The sequence below is a fragment of the Pagrus pagrus genome, assembly GCF_965226575.1.
Source record: "Pagrus pagrus genome assembly, chromosome: 7".
Lineage (NCBI taxonomy): Eukaryota > Metazoa > Chordata > Actinopteri > Spariformes > Sparidae > Pagrus > Pagrus pagrus.
This window is the reverse complement of record NC_140191.1, coordinates 29,307,268-29,329,920: the sequence shown is the minus strand read 5'-3', so window position 1 is coordinate 29,329,920 and position 22,653 is coordinate 29,307,268. Positions and strand designations below refer to the sequence as shown.

Genomic DNA, 22,653 nt, shown 5'->3' with positions numbered 1-22,653 from the left:
AACCTGCTGGGTGCTGATAACAGGATTAATAATGCTGAAAAATCCTAATCGGGGGGAATTAAAAAATGGAATTCTCCCATTAATATTACCACCATGTCAGAGGCAGCACAATCAGGTCTGCTGAGCAGGCTTCTCACATCACTAATGAATAACAGCTTAAGGGATTGTTGATGTATGTATACGTAGCCTGACAAATAGTATGGATATTCAGTCATCTCTGACATACTGTCATGCAATAGCCCAATTCTGTAGGATTAATTGAAAAATAGCCTAACTGTTGAAACCCCTGACTCTTACAGTATTTATAAAAACCTGCTTTAGATGAAGATGTGTTGAAAGTAAAGATGCTGTGTGTTTCTGAGGTGCTGTGTTTTCTTATTTAAAGAGTGCCTCAGAATGCTGTTGCTTCGGGCAAACAAGCAATCAGGAAGAGAGAAAATCAAACTGAGCATGTAGCTGTGGCCAGTAGAGGTCCAGCTGGGCTTACAGTCCCAACGGCATCCACATAATAAGACGGGCTTTCTCTACATGAACAAAAACAACCCCAGGTCGCTGCTCGTGCCGTCTTTACACAGAGACAGAGACAGAGACAGAGGGCAGGAGGATACTGTATGATCCAGTGGAGCTGAGGGAGCTCGAGAAAAAAGAGAGATAAAGAGAAAGACAAAGGAGAGAGAGGAGGGCAAAGAAAGGGAGAAAAAAGAGTAACAAGACAAAGGCCAAGTTTCTGTTAAAGATCCAGTGCACAGGATATAGGAGGCTTTAATAGCACCCACCACTGGATGTAAGATGAACTGCAATGGACTTCAGCTTCTGTGCTTTGATTAGCCGCTACAAACTACATTACCCTCTTTCATTTCATAATGATGAGTCGTACTTCTACTGTTATTTTGGTGAAAGTAACGCTGCAAAAGTAACACAATTAGAAACGCATACTAAACCCTACACACTGGAGAGTAAGTTGTGACTCAGTTTTTGATGCTAATTATTGCACCTCACAGGTTTGTCCCTATATCTACATTTCTAAAAGACAACACCCACCTTACCCACGGGCTGGTCACCCTGCTGCTGTCTGGCAAAAGATACAGAAGTATCCACAGCCATACCACCAGACTACAGAGCAGCTTCATTCCTCAGCGGTGAGACTCCTGAACTCATTGTCATTGTCCGCCATATTTTTTGTTTTACTTGTGTACCATGAAGGATTAATTATGTTGTACACGTTTCTGCTGTAGAATGACAATTAAATGAACCTTGAACCATGATGTGGTTATGAATTACTAGTGAAGTGAAGTGAATGAAGTCCTGTCAAAAGTTGCTATATTGCATATTATGACCTGACCTGAACACATTAAGCAGCACCTCTCAAGTGTGAGTTGTCTGCATAGACAAATGATGTCAGAGCTACAGTAACGGGTGTGTTGTGTAACGTACTGTCCTGCAGCTCCCAGAGCCGTGGGGGAAGGTTACTGAAGTATTCGTGGTTCAGCGCTGCCTGGGCTGACAGCCGGTTCTTTGGGAAGCACTGGAGGAACCTGGACGCCAACTCCTCAGCATGGTCCACATAGCCCAACCTGACACACAGAAACACATGTAATCAGAGAGCGCGACCACAGAAACATACATATACAGTATATACAGAGATACATTAGAAAACAGGCAGTCAACCTATTCAGACCCAAGAAACCAACCACTTGTGTTTCAGCCAAATAAACTACAGTTACCCATCAGGCCCAGCATTCATTCATCCCTCTGAGAGAGCAACTCACTTTTCCTCCAATTCACAGAGCTGCTGACAACAGAAAATAAGCATTTTAATTATGCTGAAGGTGTGCTGACTCAAGAGGAAAAACTCTTCTTAGACACACACACACACACACACACACACACACTGTAGGCAAAAGAGCACACACACACATTCTTACACCTTTCTCTTTTGAGCTCGCCTCGTACATGGTGACTGGGTCACCGTGAGAAACGAACAGTGTTCATTAAAGCAGGATCTAAGATGCAAGCAGACTTGATGTGAGTGTGTGTGTGTGTGTGTGTGTGTGTGTGTGTGTGTGTGTGTGTGTGTGATTATGTGTCTGGGTGTGTGCTCGTACTGGGAGTCACTGAACTCCTGAACCAGCCCTACCTAGCAGCGCTGAGGGGGAGAAGAGAATGAAAATAAATGAAGAGCAACAAATTCAGTCAGTAATTAGGCATCCACTGCATTAAATAAACATGATGTTATTCAGCGCAGCTCGTTGGCCTGCCGCTCGCACTGCTCAGAGTGCCTCTCATGTTCTGCAGGCTTCTCATGGTTGGCTCCCTAGTCAAGCACTCTGACAGCCACTCCCATGGCTCTCAATAGGGATCTCAACTCGACTTATCAGCAGAGAGACAGAGGGAGGATAAATCTCTGTTCAACTCATCAACGCCACTCAGCAAAGAGGCAGAGATAAAGTTAATGAAGTCCATCAGGGCCTCCTCTCGCCTCTTTCTCATACAGCTCATACACTCTGTGTAACTCTACTGCAAAGTTTAAAACTAGTGTGTGAAACTATACTGATGGCACAAGGCCTCCTAGATTACTGCTTTAATCACATGGCTTTCTGAGGCCAGTGCTGAGCTTTAGTTTGAAGCAGGAGATAGACAGTTTGTTCAGCTATTCAATATTTTCAAAGTGATACCATGGTTACTTCTTGGCTTATCTGATATCACTGTGTTGGAGTTGTTCATAGATCATAATTCATTGTATTCATGTTAACTAGCTGATTAAGGTTGCTCCAGGTGCATCAATGCAACTGGATTGTTATTTTTAAACCAAGTATTTATTATCTTCCATTGTGTCAGTGTTCTGTTGCAGTTTAGGTTTAGGCTACAAAAATGGGAAAAAGGAATTGTACAAAAAATAATGGTTTGGATTAAAATAGACCCTTTCACAATGTTAACCACACATTGCTTCTCCTGTGTGTCTTTTCCCCGAATCTAAGCTATGACATTACAAAAACGCAACTGGTCAGTTGGAGTTCCTGTTCCAGGAACAATGACCACATGGCAAAATCAGATTGTGAATGACTTCTCACCCGTACCACAAAGTGGAAAAACTTGACACGGTTGTCCATATCCATAAAACTCAGCAATGCTCTCTTCTCACCAATATACTATTTGTATTTATATATAGCTCAGTCATTGTTCAGCCCTCTGCGTCCTCCTCCTTTTATTGTCCATGTCTGAGCTGACTGAGACCTCTCCACTAGCTCATGCACTTGCCTCATAAGTCGAACCGTGATGTTTAACCGGGTACTACAAAACAGAAATATAAAATGAACAACAATATCATATATTTAAATTCTTAAATATAAAAAAAAAGCCATCCTTATCCACACACATGGTGCGGATAAGGTTGAGAGCGGCTCTGTAGCAAGGATGGATTTTTAGCCAGTTTCAGTTGAGGTTTTCTTAATTCTGTTCATAGACAAGAAGAGAAACTAAATACAAATACAATTAAGGATAATCAAAATAAGAATAACAAAATCAGCTTAGTTATACAAGGTATCTTTCAAATTCTGTCATGTGGTAAATGCAGTATAACAGATTATTTAATTACTACTCATCTCCCTTTAATTAACCAGGAAAGTATTGTTCAGAGCCAGACTCTGTTCACATAATGTTACAGAACACACATTCACACCTGGAAGCACCCCAGTGCCACCACAGTCACATCTGCAGACAGCTAAGCACCTCTCAGAAGCAGTTGAGTTAAGTTTCCTGTCATTGCTTAAAGTTCCATAAATCCTCGTAAGCACAAGGTGAACTAAGATTCTTTGGTCAAGCTGCTATTTGCAGATCAACAATGAGCCTCCAAGCTCAATTCATTCAGATGATGTTTCATATCAGCACAACGTGTTACACTACAAGGCCAAACATGCACTGCAATGAGCTGTGCTCCAACTTATGCACCGCCACCAAAAGCTAATCTCAGCTAACACAAGCATTGGGTGTCCACAGTGGAAGGGTCCAGCTTCTGGGGAGCATGAATGCAACCAGTGAGTTTCATAGCAAAACCTCCAATAAATGTTAATTAATCCTGTGTGAGTCCCTCAACTATATGAAGTTGAAACACTAGATCACTGAAGTACCCCCTAAGCCTTTACCACTGTTGGAGCAAATAAATCCTCCAATAAACCCAATGAACCCATATCTTCTCAGTAACAGTGGCTGTGTCTGTAGGTGAATTTAGCTTGACTTGGCTTTGCTTTGCAGTTTCTCTGCAGGCATAGAGACAAACAGGTAGATATGTGTAGATGTGAAAATGCCTGGATATGAGCATGTTGGCCTTTGCAAAGTGATGATGTGCAGTGGAGTGCACATTCCTTGCTGCTATTGCTGTCAGCTAGACCGAGTGAATAATCGCACATCTGCAGCGGGATCAATAGTATCTCCTAAAACTATCAAACAGCTTCAGGTGATGACAGGTAAGAGGCATTCCTTCTTCAGTGGTGTGTGGCGCATGCTTTTTCATGGTATTCTATCAGAAAACTATAGCAGGACCTGGTGGAGGTGGGGCAGAGGAAACCACCTGCCTGTATCATCAGCTCACTACAGAAGAACCTGGCCGAACTCTTTGTGTGAGCTGGGCAGCAACCAGGAGCTGTTCTGGAAGAAAGCCGTTGTGTTTTTAGTCTGAAGACATCCTATGAAGAGCTTTCATCGTGTCTGACTCATTTGACAATGAGGGTGTCATGAGGGCAACTTTGATTGGTACATGGAGAACAGGCCTTAGCACACAACTGTTGTAGTTATCAACTTCTGTATCAGTGCTGAACGGTCCAGATACCAGCATTTTTAATTGATGGTTAATATTTAATGTGTTCACATAAATGATCAATGACAAAACGAACAATAAATTAACCAGTGCATCAAAAACAGTACTCATTGTTTTCCCAATATTTATTCTTTTTAGGCTCGTAACTGGAAGTTCAATCCCCAGACTACCAGGGGATGAGACTGTAGCTGTGCAGGCTGAATGTTGTCTGAACAGCTTCCAGGTGTGAATGTGTATAATTAGCCTGTTTCTGCAGAAGAGAGTCTGGCTCTCAGTGAAACTTCCTCGATAAACGAAGGCAGCAGATGCTCAAAATTAAATGAAACAATCTGTTATTACTCTATGTTCTCTAGAACAACGTATAAAAGTGTTCTACGACCTGACGTCTATCAGCAGGACAACATCACTGTCTGATTCTTTCTAAACCGTCACAACTCACTGTTGAAAATAAATCTGCAAAGAGTGACCACATAAGGAGGAGGTGGGAGAACAATCAGAAATGCAAAAAATTCAAAAATGCCATATCTTGCAATATTAACACTGTAGATCCACATGACCTAACCCTATATGTTTCTGTATTTATGCATTGAGTTGATATCAATATAGCGATTTACTGTACATGTTGACTGAGAGCAGAAATAAGAGAGCAGCAGAGGGTGAGCCAACTCTCAGGGCAGAGACAAAGTGACTGTGTAAGTTCATATCAAATTCATCGTTCCCTGGCCTGGGATAAAAGGCAGCAGAGAGGAAGTGACGGTCATTAACATTCCACCTCACTTTCTTTCTTCACATTTTTATTTCCTGGAGACTGGGCAGGGACTGACAGAGAGGGAGCTGAGGGACAATCCCCCTCACTTCATTTTAATCTGCCTTTCATTTTGCATCAACTGTTTTCAAAAAGATGTCTGACGCATAAAAACCTGTTTTGTAATAACCAGTTTTCCAAGTAGTTAATTTCTGTGCAACACTCCGGCCATGAGGTGAGCTCATGGACGACTTTACATACTCCTTCATTAGATCATCTAGTTTAACACGCTATTCTTAAATCCATGACCAACTTCGTGTATTAAATCGTTACCGTGAACTTAATAATTACTAGTTCATTTAAAACTAGTGTTGGGATCCACAGATGAAGTCATTAATTGTGGGTTTTTCAAAATGGACTCTATTTACACACAGTCAGAGGAAGTTAAAGTAGTTCAGGTCAGTTATAAAATCACAGCGCACCACACAGCGCCTCTCCTGCTGGCTGCAGACAGCGCTGTCAGAGCAGGGCCGGCACAGTTCTGTTCAGTATCTCCACAAACACACACACAAACACATGCACGCACACACACACACACACACACAGACACAGACACACACGCGTGCGTGCACGCACACACACACACACACACACACACACACACACACACACACACACACACACACACACACACACACACTGTGCTCCTGAGGCTATCTAATTTAAATAAGATCTTATTATTTAATTTAATTAATAATTACCTTTGATAATCATTAATGTTGAGATTTAACCTACATTTCCTATAAATGTTGCGTAATGCCTCGACACTGGTAATATAATAAGTGTTACCTTGCTGGGCCTGACAGATCACTTCATCATATGTTCCCTCAAATCCATCTTCAAGCTTCAGAGTATTTGCTTGTGGCCAAACAAACAGTGGTTGAACCAATAAGAGTCCTTTGAGGAACTACTGGCAACTACAGGCTTGGTTAAGTGTGACAATTAGTGAGAAAAGCAACTTTTTGAAAAAGCAACAATAGTGGTACCTTAAGGGATTAGCGTAGCAGCCATAGCATCAGTTTTATCAGAACTGGAGAGAATATTTAATTGAAAGAAGAGCAAAGATGAGGCAATGAAGCCTTTTCCTGATGGAAAACATGTTTTTGCTCTTCTCTTGATTGGCTTCGATAAGGGTGTGGCTGTGTCAGGTTATAATAAATCTGCTTGTGCCACTAAAGAAATAAGGAAACTGACAGAGGTGAGGGCTTGAAAATCTCTTCGCCATGCATGAACTGGCTTAACTGAAACTTAAGCAATCATAATAATCAACACAAGGCACAAAAGTCATTGCCACATCACAACTGGAACACAATTTCTAAAATGAATGGTCACAGCATTTTAAAATGACTTGGTCAATTTGTTGTAAGGCAGATGTTGCACTGATGTATTTATATAGACATTAATCAATACACCGATATGTTTCAGATTAGTTTAAGTAAGTGTTCATGCAGTCTAGTGTGAAAGAGAATGATGTGTATTTGACCTAACACACTCGGCTGAGTTATTATTGCTAAAGTGTTAACTTGTTGGCTGAGTAAACTGTATTACTAGCAGTTACTTTTACCATAACAGCCATTTCCTTATTGTTAGGTGAGGCTAATTTGTCCAGGATAATTACAGTCTTCCATTCAAACGCACTGAGCCAAAAGTATTGTTGCCGAAAATGTTATCAAAACTCTAATCATTTCCACTGGGCTCCAAATTCTTGACCTGGGACAGAAAAAGTTCAACCCAAAATTACCGACATGCTGATTCATACATAGATTGGATTTCTGCCACATTACAGTCACTTATTCTGGGAATAATTCTTCACAGAAGACTCTTCCCATGTTCTCCTGGGATAGAGCACACCAATGACCTATGTAATTATTATTAATCACAGGATGAAGCCAGGCATTAGAAGTTCCGTGTGATGTGGGCTTTAGTTAGCGGGAATAGATCTGTGCTGAAGCAACTATACTTTGCAATTCCAGCTGATTAGACAGCTGGAGTTTTACATAAATCACTTGCCTGGTGCTGCTTTAAAATTCCCCGAGGAAAAGAGACAAACTCCCCTTTGCCCTCTGTGCTCTCTCCTCCAGATGTATGCCTGGGGCAAACAGTGGCACACATCTGGGGGGAGCCCTGACGGTGCCACCATGCCCTTTCCCTGCCATATGTGCTTCATGTCCCAGAGCAGAATCACACACACACATGCTACAGGAAGGGTGGAGGCTAGAGGAAGAGCACGTGAGTAACAGAAAGTGTGTAACAGTGTGTAAGCTGCAGTGACAGTCTCTTCACTACCTGCGGGAGTTAAAGAAAGGATAGGATACCATACACAGTACAGTGTGTCCATCAGTGACGACACCCTCTGACATAACACTATACATTTACACACACACACACACACACACACACACACACACACACACACACACACAAAACACATATTTGAACAGTTCACTTACTTATTCCACGCTTGTCGGAGCTTCTTAGCGCTGTACACTGTAAAGCGGTCTGTGGATAGATGACAACAAACCAAGAGTTCAGTTATTGAGCTCATGTACATGTTTCTCATCACGATAAAGTTACACACATGACACACTGTTCTTAAATACTTATACTGCTTAAGGCTGATTACGTCTAAAAAACATATACGGCCTATATAGTTCTAAGAAACAAAAATCTGATAAATGACAAAATATCTAAACTACATAGTAGGAGGCATTGTGCTACGTGTGTGTGTGTGTGTGTAGCAATTTCTTTAAAAAAATAACATTTGCATAAATATTATGGGGGAAGAGCTTTAAAGTAAATATTCAGTTTTGTTTCATCAAAATGACGAGAAACAGAGGTCCATACTTGGGCAGCGTAGAATGAGGGTTGACTGTTGATAAAGGAGTGTGTGTGTGTGTGTGTGTGTGTGTGTGTGCGTTGATCTGTGATACGTCTTGGTTAGATACTAAATTTCAAAAGAGAAACAATAAACATGATCTATTTTGCGCTTGTTTACAAGTTGTCACTGTAAGCTTTCAGCATAAATGCTTCCGGAGGCTCAGAGGGCACATCCCTCCCATTCCCTGAAGGCTTTTAATCTGAAATATATGAGAGCAGTGTTTTCAGCTCTTACAGTGCAGGTGATTCCATTGCTCCTATGCCTTTTAATTGTGCTGCCCACTACTTCGGTCTCTTTCATTGTTTGAATACTTTATTTTAGAATTCACAAGACAATTAAAAATAGAGTGGGCTATAAAGTAGCACCAACATAACCTGATCTTACAGGATTTTTTTTATTATTGTTCATAAAAACCAAAAAATCACCACTATATGGACAAAAGATCATGGCGTAAACTCACCACAGAGGTGTTTTGCATTAAAAGAAATCAATCCTGTTAAAAACCTAAAAAATTATGTTGTTATGCAAAACCGAGCTGTCCCTACTGTCCCTGCTGTCCCTCCACAATATATGCATGTTCCTTCTTACAGCATCATGACAGGAAACGGACTGATTTGTAAAGGTTTGTTACGCACAGTTCAGTTTAGAGGAATGTAGCCATAATGAATGGAATTGATTACATGTATACTTTTCCTACCTTGGTATATGAACATGTTTGTAGGCTGTGTCAACCACACTTGTTTATAAAGACGACTATGAGACTACATGCAAACCAATTACAAAACTTTAAATTTTATTGCAATGCATGTTGTTTTGTATACGAGTTTGCCAGATTAAGGAGTGGCTCATATCACTTCAGAAATGCTGTTGAGAAATAATGTATGAGCTATGTACTTCTGCTCCAAAGCCAGACCACATTAAATTGTCATAATTTTGAGAATAGTTTGGTGAGACAGTCTCTCCATATTTCCACAGCTATGTTTGTTATGTTATGAGTGTTTGAGGCTCTGCACTGTTCTCTTAATCTCAGCCAAAACTGCCATGTGGACACACAGTCAGTCTGAGCTGCCAACTGACCGGCTACCACACAAGCTAGCCAGCCACCCAGCGAGCTAGCCCGCCTCCCACACTGCCAGCTAATCCTATAGCCAACCACCCAACTGTCTTACAGTTCCAGTCTTCAGCCTGCCAGCTAGCCAGCAGTGAGTCCAGCCACCCAGTTCAGTGCCAGGGCTGGTCTGAACTGGCCACAGTTTAACGGCTGCCAGCCAGAGTACCCAGAAATAGATGAGTGGAGGTCGGAGGAAAAGTGATGATACGCTTGAATAGACATGATAAACATGAACGTGTTTTAAATTCTAACAAAACACAACGTAAGCTCTAGTTTCAAGGTCACTGAAGAGTATCCTGCCTACAGTCCATATTCCAGCACCTGGGGATCCCAAATTAAAATAGTTGAAAATTTGATTTGATATTTGATTATAAAGCAGGTCTATGTACTATATAAATACTTTCAAAGTATTATAATGTACAATACACGCAGGAATGCAGAAATGATGCCTTCAAACGAGCCATCAGGACTCAGGAAGGTTGTGAAGTCACAACTATAGAGTAACCCAATGCCTCAAGCACGGCTGTGGTCGCAAAGCCAGCTGATGTGGAAATATGGTGAGTGGTGCCTGCTCAGGCCTGTGGAGATGACCAATCAGAGAAGACTGGGCTTTTCGGGAGGGGGGTCCTTAAAGATACAGGCACTAAAATAGAGTGTTCAGACAGAGGGTGCACAGAGGGGCTCCAGCAATGAGAAAAAACATGTGTTTTCTGAACATTAAAGCATGTTAATATTTTCTAGCAGACACCCAAACCAAAATTTTTACATGAAAATGAGCATAATATGGGACCTTTAAAGCATCTTGACTCTGTTGAGTACAACACAGTCTATAACAGGAGATACATTCACAACTCAACATTATACCTAATCTGAAAAGGTGGCATTGTCCTATTTAACCAATTAATTTTCACCACATGCTCAAGCTGAGTTTGGAGAAACTAATTCTCGACAACTAGTTTCAACTGGAATGGTTACAAAAAAAACATTCTGATCTCATCTAATCGGGCACTAGTCTATGATATCTTGGCTTATACTGTGTGTATGCAGGTTTCTCTTCAGTCGTGTGAAATACGACCGAGAAACATAAATGATCATTAAGAGAAACTCTTTTCCTGCTTTAGCAAACGGTGATAATAAAGAATCAGTTTAAAGGTACATTTGTGCAGAATGCAGTGTGGAAGCCCGACTTAGAATATCAATAAGTAGACAGTGGAATAGGGGGAGAGAGCCATGAGAGAGAGAGATGGCTGGAAATGAGGAAATATCTGTGGAAGCTTTTCATAACCACAAAAATGTGAAAAATAAGTGGCGTCTCTACTCTGAAGTAAAGCCACACTGTCATGTCTTAAATCCAGACTTAATGCACTGTAAAGGTTGGGCTGAAAAAAAGAAAAAAAGTCAGAAATTATTATGGATGTTGAATAAAATGGTAAAAATGTAATGAATCATAACCAGGAAAGTGATACAGCCACAGTGTTTTGGAAAAATGTGCAGATAGCAGTCAGCTCAGAGATCAGCGCTGCGGAAACAACCACCAGGAGGTGTTCCACACTGATGCAATACTGCCATCTGCTGCTTACTGGTACCTCTGCAGCAAACTGGATTTTATTCTATTATTCTACATTTATTATACATGTATGTGAAAAAGGTCGAAACTATGTTACTGTTTTTTTGTTTTTGTTTTATTGAGACAATAAATATAAGATCATTGGAATATTGCAAAGATCTCATCAAGGACTTTGATTCAACAAATTATTTAGTTTTACAAAGAATATTATCCATCCAGTGAAATCCTCACATTAACATGCAGTTTTGACAGTAATCTCATTTGTAAAACTAATATCAGAACAACTGAACAGTCTGTCTTTTTCCTGTGTTCACTAACAAGCTCTGTTAGAAGTTACTGAAAAAGGACAGTTATAAGATTAATGCATGCATCACTGCATTTTACATGTGAAATGTGGTGAAATGTATTTTACTTAACAAAAAATAAAACAGCATAAACATTCATTGAAAAAAACAAACATTTTTATTATTATTTTTTTCCCTTGAAACATCTGGTGGGCCAGACTGAGTCTTACTGCAGATCAGCTCAGGCCCGCGGGCCGCACGTTTGGCATCTCTGCTCTAAACCTTTGATTTGCTTTGAATGCTGGGTTTCCTCAGACATCATTACTCTTTGAATAAATAATTATTCATCAGATTTTCAGACTCATTTTAAATGAACTCTGAATGAACTTTATCCCTACGATGATGTAATCTTCAGAAGAGCTTCTTTCAATCTGGGTTCAACTTCAAGTGCATTGCTGTGCATTACCAGCAGATCAATATTCCACTACACGTGAGGTGATTATTTTTGCCTCCCATTTGATCATTGCAAAAAAGTCATCCTTCATAATGTGCATGTGTTGACTTATAATGAATGCACACTGTGACTGTGCTTCTGTCATGCTGAGGCTTTCAGATGTTTTATCAGCACCACCAAGTTTTACCAGATCATCTGTGGTAACATCTCACTCCTCCTGCCTTTGTTTAAAGTGCAGCCATAACATCATCTGCACACATCACATGAACAGATGCAGCGCTCGGAGGCTAGAACCAGGCAAAGCTGCCTGTGTGTGTGCGTGTGTGTGTGTGTTTGCGTGGCTAAGACAGCTGCACAGCTGTTCAACACAGTGTGTGAGAGGTAAACAAGAGCCAACTGTCGCCATGGCCACAGGATGAGAGATTACATTTGTATGTATTGTGTGTACATGTGACAATGAGAGTCACCCCAGTTGGTCCCTAATTGGCCACTGGAGATGGGAGGCTGGGTCACACAGCTCTGTGATGCCTCACTGCCCCGGACCATCACTCTCACCCTCTTTATGTCCATCTTCGCCTGTCCCCTCTCCTCCACTCCAGCTCTTCTTCCCTCCATAAGCTAACACTAATCTGCAGTCCCTCTATTCATGTTCCTTCTAAAAAGCCCTAATGAGCTCCCAGAGGGCATGGCTGCCCTGGCAGAGCTGCCACCCCCACTTCTGCTGCTGCTGCTGTTGCTGCTGCTGCAGTAATGGAGTACAGTTACTGTAGCTTTCCTATTGGTTCATATATATGGTCAGGTTGAGGGTACTGAGTGTATTAACACATCCTGGTAGATCACTAGCTCTGGTGCTCAATGTTAGCATGCTCGTAAACGTGTTGAGTGACTAGCATCAATAGCATCATAACAGGCTCCGCCCATGTATATGATAGCATTGATAAAGTAATCCATGCTATCATCAGACCATATCATACCAAATAATGAGTGCCAGCCGACCTCATCATCGAGCATACATTATGTTCAATAAAAATAGGCTCCATGCTAACATTTTACCATATAGGCTACAATGTTGTTGGCTTTTAGCTCAGATTTATCTTGTCATAAATGTTTAAAGACACAAGGCTCCATGTCCACACTTTATCAAACTGTATAATATGTTGAGTAAAAGCTGACTCCATGCTGATGCTTTATCATTTCTCAAGTTTGACTATCATACAACTATATAATATGTTTAAGTTTACTAAAATGGGCTTCACGCTAACCATTTAGCCTACGCCTTGTTCTTTATTTTGGTCTAGGCTAAACTATGATTCAGATCAGTGCGGATTAAAGAAGTTAGAAAGGAAACTGTCATTGTGTGTAACATTATGAAAGGTCTCACCTGGTTTGAAGTGAGGCAAAGAGTTTACGCCAGGCCAGGAATCCTCAGACGGAGTGCCGATGACCTGAAAAAACACAGAATGGAGAAAGTGAAGATAAGCTTCTCAGATAAACTCCAGCAGTTTTCCTATCAGTAGACACCCATGTTCCATCTGTGCCTTTCTGGTTTAGTGGACAATCGTTTTGGGGGAGTTAGCATGAGAAGCTAACACATCAGAGCGATCATTAACAGATATCAGTGATGACCAATTAACACTGAGGAGGGAGACAAAATAATTATTAAAAAAAGATCACAGCATCAATTAATCAAAAACAAATTGGATTGTATTTATTTTATCATAATTATAATTTATTTAGATTAAAATTCCAATGGCTAGCATAAAAGAGCAGAAAAGTACAGTGCTAAGAGAGAGACAGAGAGACTGCAACATGGTTGGCTAAATGACAAACTTGAACTTCCAGTGTAAAGACATTCCAAGTCCAACAGAAATGATTAGTGCATCTTTTATGGAGAGGCTGGCTGAGTTCTCACGCACACAGCTGAGGTTTATGATGACAAAACCCAGAGCAGCGGACATGCCTTCCACATGATCCATCACAGCTAAGCAGCATAATAGTTTCCAGATTGCCCAGTTGTCTCTGATCTGCAGCACACTCCTACAGTAGAGGAGCTGCCCAGGGAGGGAACTGCTGGATTTCTACAGCACGTTCGAGCACAATGCATGCAAACAATGGGTGGATGTGTGTTGTGGGATTATTGGGATATATTTGTTTCAGATGGCTCTCCTTGACTGACAAATAAAAAGAAGAATGAAAGCAGAGGTCGAAGGAATCACAGGGTATGTTTTCTTGACAAAGCAAGTCAGAAAACACAACATAATGTGGACCACATGGAAATTTGAAAATGTAATGAAAGCCAGAGGAATTTACAAAAGGTCAGAGGCTTGTTCAACTTGTGTTGGCCTGAGATGTTAGTCAGTTACAATTAGTAATGTAATAACAAAACAATGCCACTAGAGGGCAGTAAAGCACCAGGAGCCCAGCCTCAGTGAGACTTTAATAAGAAGTCACAGCAAAGAGTTTCATTTGCAAACTCAAATACTGAACTTCATTTAAAAGAAGTCCCGATGTTATAGACCAAGTCTGTGAGGACTGACTGTATTTGCATGTTCTCTTTCCCTGAATACCGGTCTCTGTTTGCTCATACTGTAAGAGTGTGTCTGTGGATTATTGTCAAAGGCAGATCTACTTTAACACCAAAAATAACACTTTGTTCACATGGAGGTGAACCAAAGACAGGAGGAGTAATGGAGACTGAGGTCACTGATGAGGAGAGTTGGCCAGCTCTCCAATGCAGCGTTGCACCTTCCAGCTTGAATGAGCAGTGTGATGACGGGACAGATGAGTCTTCTGCAGAGAGGGGTGGGCAAGTTATGAAGAAAGGTTGTGGGAGTGATGCAGGGGTGACATGAGGGGATGAGGGGACATGTGAGTGGATCTCAATCTGGTCCACAGAGCTGGAATCGGCCTGCATAATTGATGGAAAGATTCAGTGGCCTTTGAAGTGAAGACAGGGAGTCATGGGTGGAGGCTGGGTTTGGGGCTGGGTGTAAATGTCAAAGTCCTTATGAGGACATCAGACGGGGTACGGCAGTTTTTCTGGGGGTGTAGGAAATGAGCTGAAACATCACTGCAAGCTCTGAAGGAAACCATCAACCCACTGTATCAGATTAGACAGTGGTTTTGGATGTTTTGCTCTGCTATTCAACACATTTGACTTGTAATAACCTTATGATGCCAAGTATAAAGTGTTTAGTCAGTCACTTGACCTCAGTCCTAGTGATCATGTTTACCACTTGAAGACCAGACTGAAGGTCAAAGCCAACAAAATATGCAGCAGGTAAAGATGTCTGCAGTCCTGACCTGTCACAGAGTGTCAATATGCAAAACTCTTCATGCTGATGCAACTAAATTCTTACCTGTAAACACACAATTAGAGACCGAGTGGTGGTCGATTTTTGATACTACAAGAAGCTTTTTCAAGTGCATATCCTGTCTGTACAGTGTACAGTACTGTACATATAATGGCACACATGGTTTCAAGTGAGTCACACTTCATATTTTGAAATGTCAATTTGAGCTAATCTCTGCAAAATATCATCTTTTTGCCCCATAGAATAAATTAAAGGTGTATTTCAGTGAAAGAAGTTAGCAAGTGTCTTGCCTATGAACGTGTAAAGTAGGATAAATATGATGGCAAACATGGTTTTCATTTGAAAGATATCACACATTTTTTTCAATAATCCCTCAAATGTGGTTATAAAAAACACAAAAATATATAATGGAGGAAGAATACTGTACAGTTTAACAATAAACTTTGTTTGACTTTGATTGTATAAAACTACATCAGTTCACTGAAACAGTAAACTTGACCGGGACTTTAACAATTCTAAATTACCCCAAGCATCTCATACTGCATTATAATATCCATATGTTCATCCATCAGTGCATACTGGACAACAACTGTGTATTTTTCCAGACACAGATCAATAACATAATGTTAAATGCATCTGCAACATTTTATCCTTATATTCACATCTTTATCCAGGAGAGCAGCTTACTTTCTAATAATTTCAGCTTTATTTATACTTTTTATACTTTTCTTTCCTTTTGTTTACTACTTTGTTAACTGGAAAGGTCAACAGATCATTGTTTTTATGCCCTGACAACTGTCATTTACATTTTATTATTCTTCTTTAAAAAAGATAGTATTTTACAACAAGAGCTTGACTGTATCCAGGTGCTTTTTGCAGGTTAGGGTTAAGGTTCTTGAGTTAAACAAATAATATACCACCCTTCAGTGATTCAACAATAACAAAAGATAGAAACTCAGTTTGTTAAAAGTTTGGTTTCTAAAATCTGTCCAGAGTAAACTCTCTTTCCAATCAAAACAATAAAAGATCTCTGAAAAAGAAAATGAACCGTACATCTCTGGAATAAAACGTTTTGTGTCCAAAGCTTTGTAGATTGAAACTGTTGGTACAACATAAAGACAACCAACATAATAAAACTAACAAAAAACTATTCACTTGTTCAATGACATTCTGTCCTCTGATATTGGGAAGATATGTCTAAAAATAGTTACAGAGAAGATGAGCACATGAAAATTAAAGAATCAGAACTGAATATTACTTCTTAAAGGTACAGTGTGTAATATGTGGCAGCATCTAGCAGAACAGAATTGGCAGAAATGGAATACAATATTCATAAGTTCAGGGTAAGGGTCCAAGTCCATGGAGATTGCCATGTTGCACCGCCATGTTTCTACAGTAGCCCAGAACAGACAAACCTGGCACTAGTGAGGGCCCTTCATGTTTTTAAATTTAGTGGGTGGTTGCCTGAAATGCACCGGTTGGAAGACGAAGAAGAGCGAGTGGCTGCTGTTTCCTGCCAAACTATCTGTATTGTGAGCAGTTTGAAAGCACAATCTGATAAAAGATGGCAGATCATATTTATTGTGTACAAGAAAATCACAGGAGCGTGAATCGTTGTTGAAGAAACGGAAACTCTGTTCTCTAAAACACTGGAGTGTCCTTTCCAAGATGGAAATTTCTGATGATGGAGAAATGTTTGCAGATTAACCTGAAGTTACCTGCTCTCTGCTGGACAGGTCAGAGTAACGTTAAAGATTACTGTACAACCGACTGTAATATATCCTCCCTCTGCTGCTGATGGTACAAAACTTAGATAATGTACAATGTTTATTTGCAGTACATTAGTTTCACTGAAAGGAAATGCTGCATGTATAACGTTAAATATTATCACACAGTTGCACCAGTTAGAGCCTCTCAGAGAGCTGGTGGTAACGTAGCGTTAGCAAGATTTATTTAGATGTATTCCTTGTCTGTTGCAGTGAGACGACACATGGAGCGATAAGGAAGATATTTAGAGTGTGCCAACGACAGTCAAGACTCAGTGTGACAGATAAACTGAGGAGAAGTCAGCTCATCACCAAGTTAACACAGTGTTCTATAATTTCTTTGTGTGATCCTAATTATTTATTATGTTATTATTTTTTTTAATTTCTTTTTGTTATAACTGATTGTTCTATAGACTAATTAACTAAATACAGTACATCTTCACCTCATACCCATGGATTAGTAGCAACACTCGGTGCTATTGTGAATGGTTTTTGTTAGTTAAATGTAAAGCGACGCTATGTTCGACTTTTGAACAAATGACTGATGCTGTTGTTTCTTTTTCTCCTCTCTCCATATCCTGCATGGAAAAATCTATAAGCAGTGACAGTGAATTCCAAATCCAGCACAGACAGAGCGATGGACATATGCATGCACAGCATCTTGTCAGGGAGGGCATGGAAATCCATCAAGGAGGGCAGGGCTGGGTCAGTATTCATCTCACAACATGTGTGGTGTATGGATGGTGTGTAGAGAGGACGACCCATCAGAGAGAGAGCTGTGCGACGGGGGAATTCCTGTGAGATCACAGGTCATGACCTTGAGCTGTGCATGCGTATTCTGCTGGACATACATACTCTGACTACCACCAGCTCAGTTACAGACCACCCAGCCAGCCAGACACAAACACTACATCTGACCTTCATACCGGGACCCCTAATTATATTTATGTTGCCAGAGAGAGAATGAGGAGATTAGAGGGATCTGAGTAGTCAGTGCACTGACAGCAGGTCAGACAGAGTCATCACAGTGAACAGCACAGCTGACAGAAGAAGCTTCAGAATGAACAATGTGATGCAGATGATTTCCAATCCTCAAGTCAGTCTGCAACAAATATGGGACAAAATAAAAAAAAAAAAAATAATCAATGCATTATTTCCTAATATTCTGCACAACTGTTTTCTCATTCTCACAATTGTGTCAATATGCCATTAATCCATCATCCGTCTCTAGTACGGGTAGTCTTGCATAGCCAGACCTACAGTATGTCCAGAGTGCTGTGTCAGTGCTGGAGAAAGGCCTGGCTGCAGCAATTTTCATTCTGCTACAGTGTAAAAATGCTCAGGCGTGGTTGTAATACTTTAAACCAATCACAATCGCCTTGGGTGGCGCTAAACCCAGATACAGCGATTGTGCCCCCGCTAAATAGTTACAGTGCCCACAAAAGAAAAGGTAGGAGCTGCTAGCTTGTTTAGTGACCAGGTTAGCGGTAGGTAACTTGTCAAGTTCATTGTGTAGGTTGCTAGCTCAGAGGGTTGTTGTCTTTTTCCATAGCAGTAGGGATTTTGTCAATAGTAACACGTAGATGGTGAAAGGGGGGAAAATACTGCATGAGATGGTCGCCTTATTGGCTTAAGCTGAGTCAGACTATAGTTTGTGTAAATCACTAAAGAAGCTTTATCCTGCATTAACCATTTGCAACTTGAAAGCATGTTTTCTTACAGATTCCCTGCGCCTATCCTCCAGAGCCACAGAACATATTATGTAACTGTTTCCACAGGCTGAGCAGTATTAACAATTGACTATTTAATTGAGAATCACATGTAAAATCAGCAAAATCACCCTTTAAAGTGTTGTAACCTAACAAAATGCCACAGTGGAGAAAGATATAGCGCTTTTAAATGACAGCCATTTTGACCTGTTATTGCTGGGAGAGCACAGGTGTAACTAATAACATTAACTAGAATGGCAGTAAGTAGAGTGCATACCTCCGGCAAGGTGTAACAGTCCCCATTAAATCCATCAAGCCTGATCCAATATGAAAAGAACCATGTTTAAATCCACTGGCTCTGGATTTTTATTTGGATCTGCATCAAATTGTACCCACTCATAGCCACCGATATACATGTTTTTTTCTCATCAGGCATTTTTCCCTGAGAAATTAACAAAAATGTTGAAAACCTCACTTAAAGACAGTGAGAAATAAAAACCCTGGCTCCATCCCTTTATCCGAATCTGCAACAAAGGTTAATGGGGTCTGCTCTGGGCTGAGAGCCATCCTCCATCCAAGTTTCGTGGAAATCTGTTCAGTTTAATCCTGCTGACAAACCAACCGACCATGAGTGAAAACATAACCTCCCTGGCGGAGGTTACAATATAAAAAAGTCTGAAGAAAAAAATCCTACCGTCCAACCAATCCCACCAGACACTGATGGTGTGTCTATGGCTTGGTCAGCATGGCAATGAATATATAGGTGACGATAAGCATTTATATAACTTTTTATCCAAATAACCATTGGTGTTAGTATTAAGGTAAGACAACTGAAGCTTAGTGGTTGCAGCAGTTTCTGTTCTGTTCCTCAGGACTCTAGACACCTTTGGGGAGCTTGTAAATTGAGTTTCTTCCTTCAGAGATCAATCCCTAAATCCATTGTTAAGTATCAGCATTGACCCCAGTCCCAGCTGTATCCCGTCCCTGCCTTCCACATTCCTACCTCTCTTCTCTGTCTTTGTCCTAAAGCTGACCCCAGCCTTCATCTCCTCTCTGCTCTGAAAATCCCAGTCCCACCCCGAGCTGCTCTCCAACCCTGCCATAGCCAAGCAGATTGGGGTCACCTCCAGGCAGGGGTCAAACGGATCAGAACCAGAGCCAAGTGGATCAGCTGTCTCCCACTGCGACCTAGTGGAATGTGTTCAGTAAGCCCCGTCTATCCTGTCTGGGTTTCAGCAGATGGATGCTCATGTCACCGACACAGCGGCTGTTGGTGAATGGCATTATTTATCTCCCCAGCAGCCTCTTGCTCTCTCCTGAGGGAAGATCAGCTCACATGTGCACTGGCTTACTCTTCATAGCAGGAATACACTCTAAATAAACAGGGTCTCCATAGAGAGAAAATGGTTATGTGCACATTGCAGGGCCCTTCTGCTGCACTGAACCCTTTCAGAGTTGTTCTGTGCAGCACAATGCTCAGATGGTGTATGTTCTCCTGTACTAGGGCCCTTTTACAATGGCTCCTCACAGCATCATGCATTGTAAAAACTGAGACTGGGATTAATTATCATTTAATAAATAAATAATAGCAGTCTTCGCATAATAAAAAAAAAGACTATGTGAAGTTTGGAATCCCATTGAGCTGATTTCAACATCTCAATTATTTATTAACTGAATTTAACTTTGAGGTTGTTGGAATAAAATCAGCTGTGAATGAAAATGAAAATGAGTAAAGTCTCTAAAATTGTACTCATGTGGAGGTCTATGATTTTAGTCACACTTCTGCTCAAGGCATTTTGCACCACATGGGCCATCAACCATCATCTGCCACTGCAACACTATTTAGGGTAAGGCCTGTTTAATATGGTTAGATAACAAACAATTCATAGACAGTTTGCTGTAGCATTTGTTGTGTTCTGTGTTACTGTAATTTACCAAACATGCCAGCTGTTACTGTTCTCCAAGTCAAAATTAAGCTATAGGCTTTAAGGTATTCAAAGTCACTCTGCTCTGCCTTTGATTTGAGTTAGTATGGCAAGGACCAAGTGCTCAGCTCAATGGTAAGTATAACATTATACTGTAGGTATATCGTCCATTAGCTCAATGCTAAGACATAATGGGAATTCCCGTTTACATGCTAATGGAAGTTGGCATTGTGACTGTCGTAAAACTATCTCTACAAATGATCCGTTTTAATTTCATACTTAACACAGAACAACATGTCTGCTGTCATTTACAGTGTTTCATATGCTCTGGAAACAAGCTGCTGACTTTATTATGCAACTACAGGAACCTGAAAGGGTCAAAACTCAAACTCAAGATGGCTTTGTCTCTTTACATTTGTTAATGAAGGGCGCTATTTCCTCTTTCTTTTTCAGTTTTTGTCCGTTGGAGTTTCCTTTCAAATAGACCTTCTTTTCTTATCAATTAGGTTTTGGTTCAAGGGATGGCAGTGTGAGATCTGCAAGTCTTTGTCTGTCACTGAACACCAAGAAGGTAAAATCAGGAAACACAGAGGTTATGCATTAAAAAAAAAAAGTACACTTGTAATAATTGAGGCTTTAAAGCTGGTTTCATTATTTGCTTTTCAGATCCAGGATGAGTCTCATAGAACCACCATGGTGCACCTTAAAGCAATGGTTCAACCATAAGGTTAAGGTTGCAGGCTATCTGACAGAAGGTACCCATCAACGAGCAGTACACATCGTTACTCAAATGACAAATAGATTGCCAGTATACAGTGTATCCCTAGTCTACACATGAGTTAATGTCTTTGTTTTCTTATAGCTCCTCTCTTTATTATTGTATTTTGGCATTTTGCACTTAAACAATTTTGTATAAATATGTTCAGAGAAAGTTGCAGGAATAAATGTCTATCTGCTGATCTTCTTGCACATGGTGATTTGTTGACACAATTTAATTAAACCTTCACTCCAAAAAGGTTAAAGTCTATATTTCTCATCCTGCCAACAGATTCAACCCAACCAAATAATGAATATCTAACCCTAACAAGTACTGTCTGTGTGAATCAAAGCCTGATACATCTTCTTCTTCCGTGCCATTGTTGTCCAAAGAATTATTAAAAACAAATTAATGAGCCACAACATTGCACTGGGTGACATGTTCACACATTACAATGACCACACACACTGTAGTTCCTACATACACTATCCTGCTGCCTGATATACAGCCAGTAAATCTGCCACTGAAATTAGTCCCCACCAAATAAGTTGTTTACCTCTGCTCAAGTAACATTTCTTAAAATTTACACCCACTTTTTAAGGCAATTATTTAGCCTTTTTGTGTTCTTCTGAAGTTATCAGGGAAATAATGGCACAGTAGATTGACAATACACACACAAACATAACCACAAGATTATACAGTATGATAGCATCATGGCAGAATGTCAGATTTAAGGCATATACACCATACTGTATGTGGAGGCAGCATATATCCATTATTCAGACTCTGCTGCACAGCAACAGCAATGTTAATGAAACAGTCCTATAAGCAACACATAAACATATTAATTACAGTGATGCCTTTAACTGATTAATGACTATAATCTGATTATCATGATCAGGTAAATTTAGCCAGTGTGCTGGTGTAAATAACAAGCCTTATGCACAGAAACATCAGCTAACATATTATCCAAGGCTGTTAATCTGGCAGTGCTCATATCTCATAACACAGAACAGCTATTTCAGTCACACTAATACAAGGCGGCAGCTCATTGTCTTTTAAGTAGAAACACACACACACTTGTACAGCAGCACACTCACCCCTGCCTGACAGGCCATTTCCTGCAAATAGACCTGTCCATATTCATACAGTCCCTCCTGTGGATGTAATCTTTTGTGTGGTGACAGCTAGTTAACCAGCTCGCCTGAGCCTGGCCTCATCCACCACAACTTTAATTCACACAGACATTCTCAGAGGGAGTGTGTGTGTG

General features: G+C 40.5%; 1 protein-coding gene across 3 annotated transcripts in view; it reads right to left on the bottom strand.

Moving 5' to 3' along the window:
* The window catches only part of cdk14 (cyclin dependent kinase 14), a 192,045-nt gene that overhangs the window by 51,850 nt on the left and 117,542 nt on the right, over positions 1 to 22,653 (bottom strand). For all 3 annotated transcript variants that reach the window (XM_084358544.1, XM_084358546.1, XM_084358545.1), the window contains 3 exons: positions 13,294 to 13,357; positions 8,069 to 8,117; positions 1,435 to 1,574 (listed from right to left, as the gene is read on the bottom strand). In XM_084358544.1, the coding sequence (XP_084214670.1) occupies positions 1,435 to 1,574; positions 8,069 to 8,117; positions 13,294 to 13,357 (253 nt within the window). The remainder of the gene's footprint in view (positions 1 to 1,434; positions 1,575 to 8,068; positions 8,118 to 13,293; positions 13,358 to 22,653) is intronic.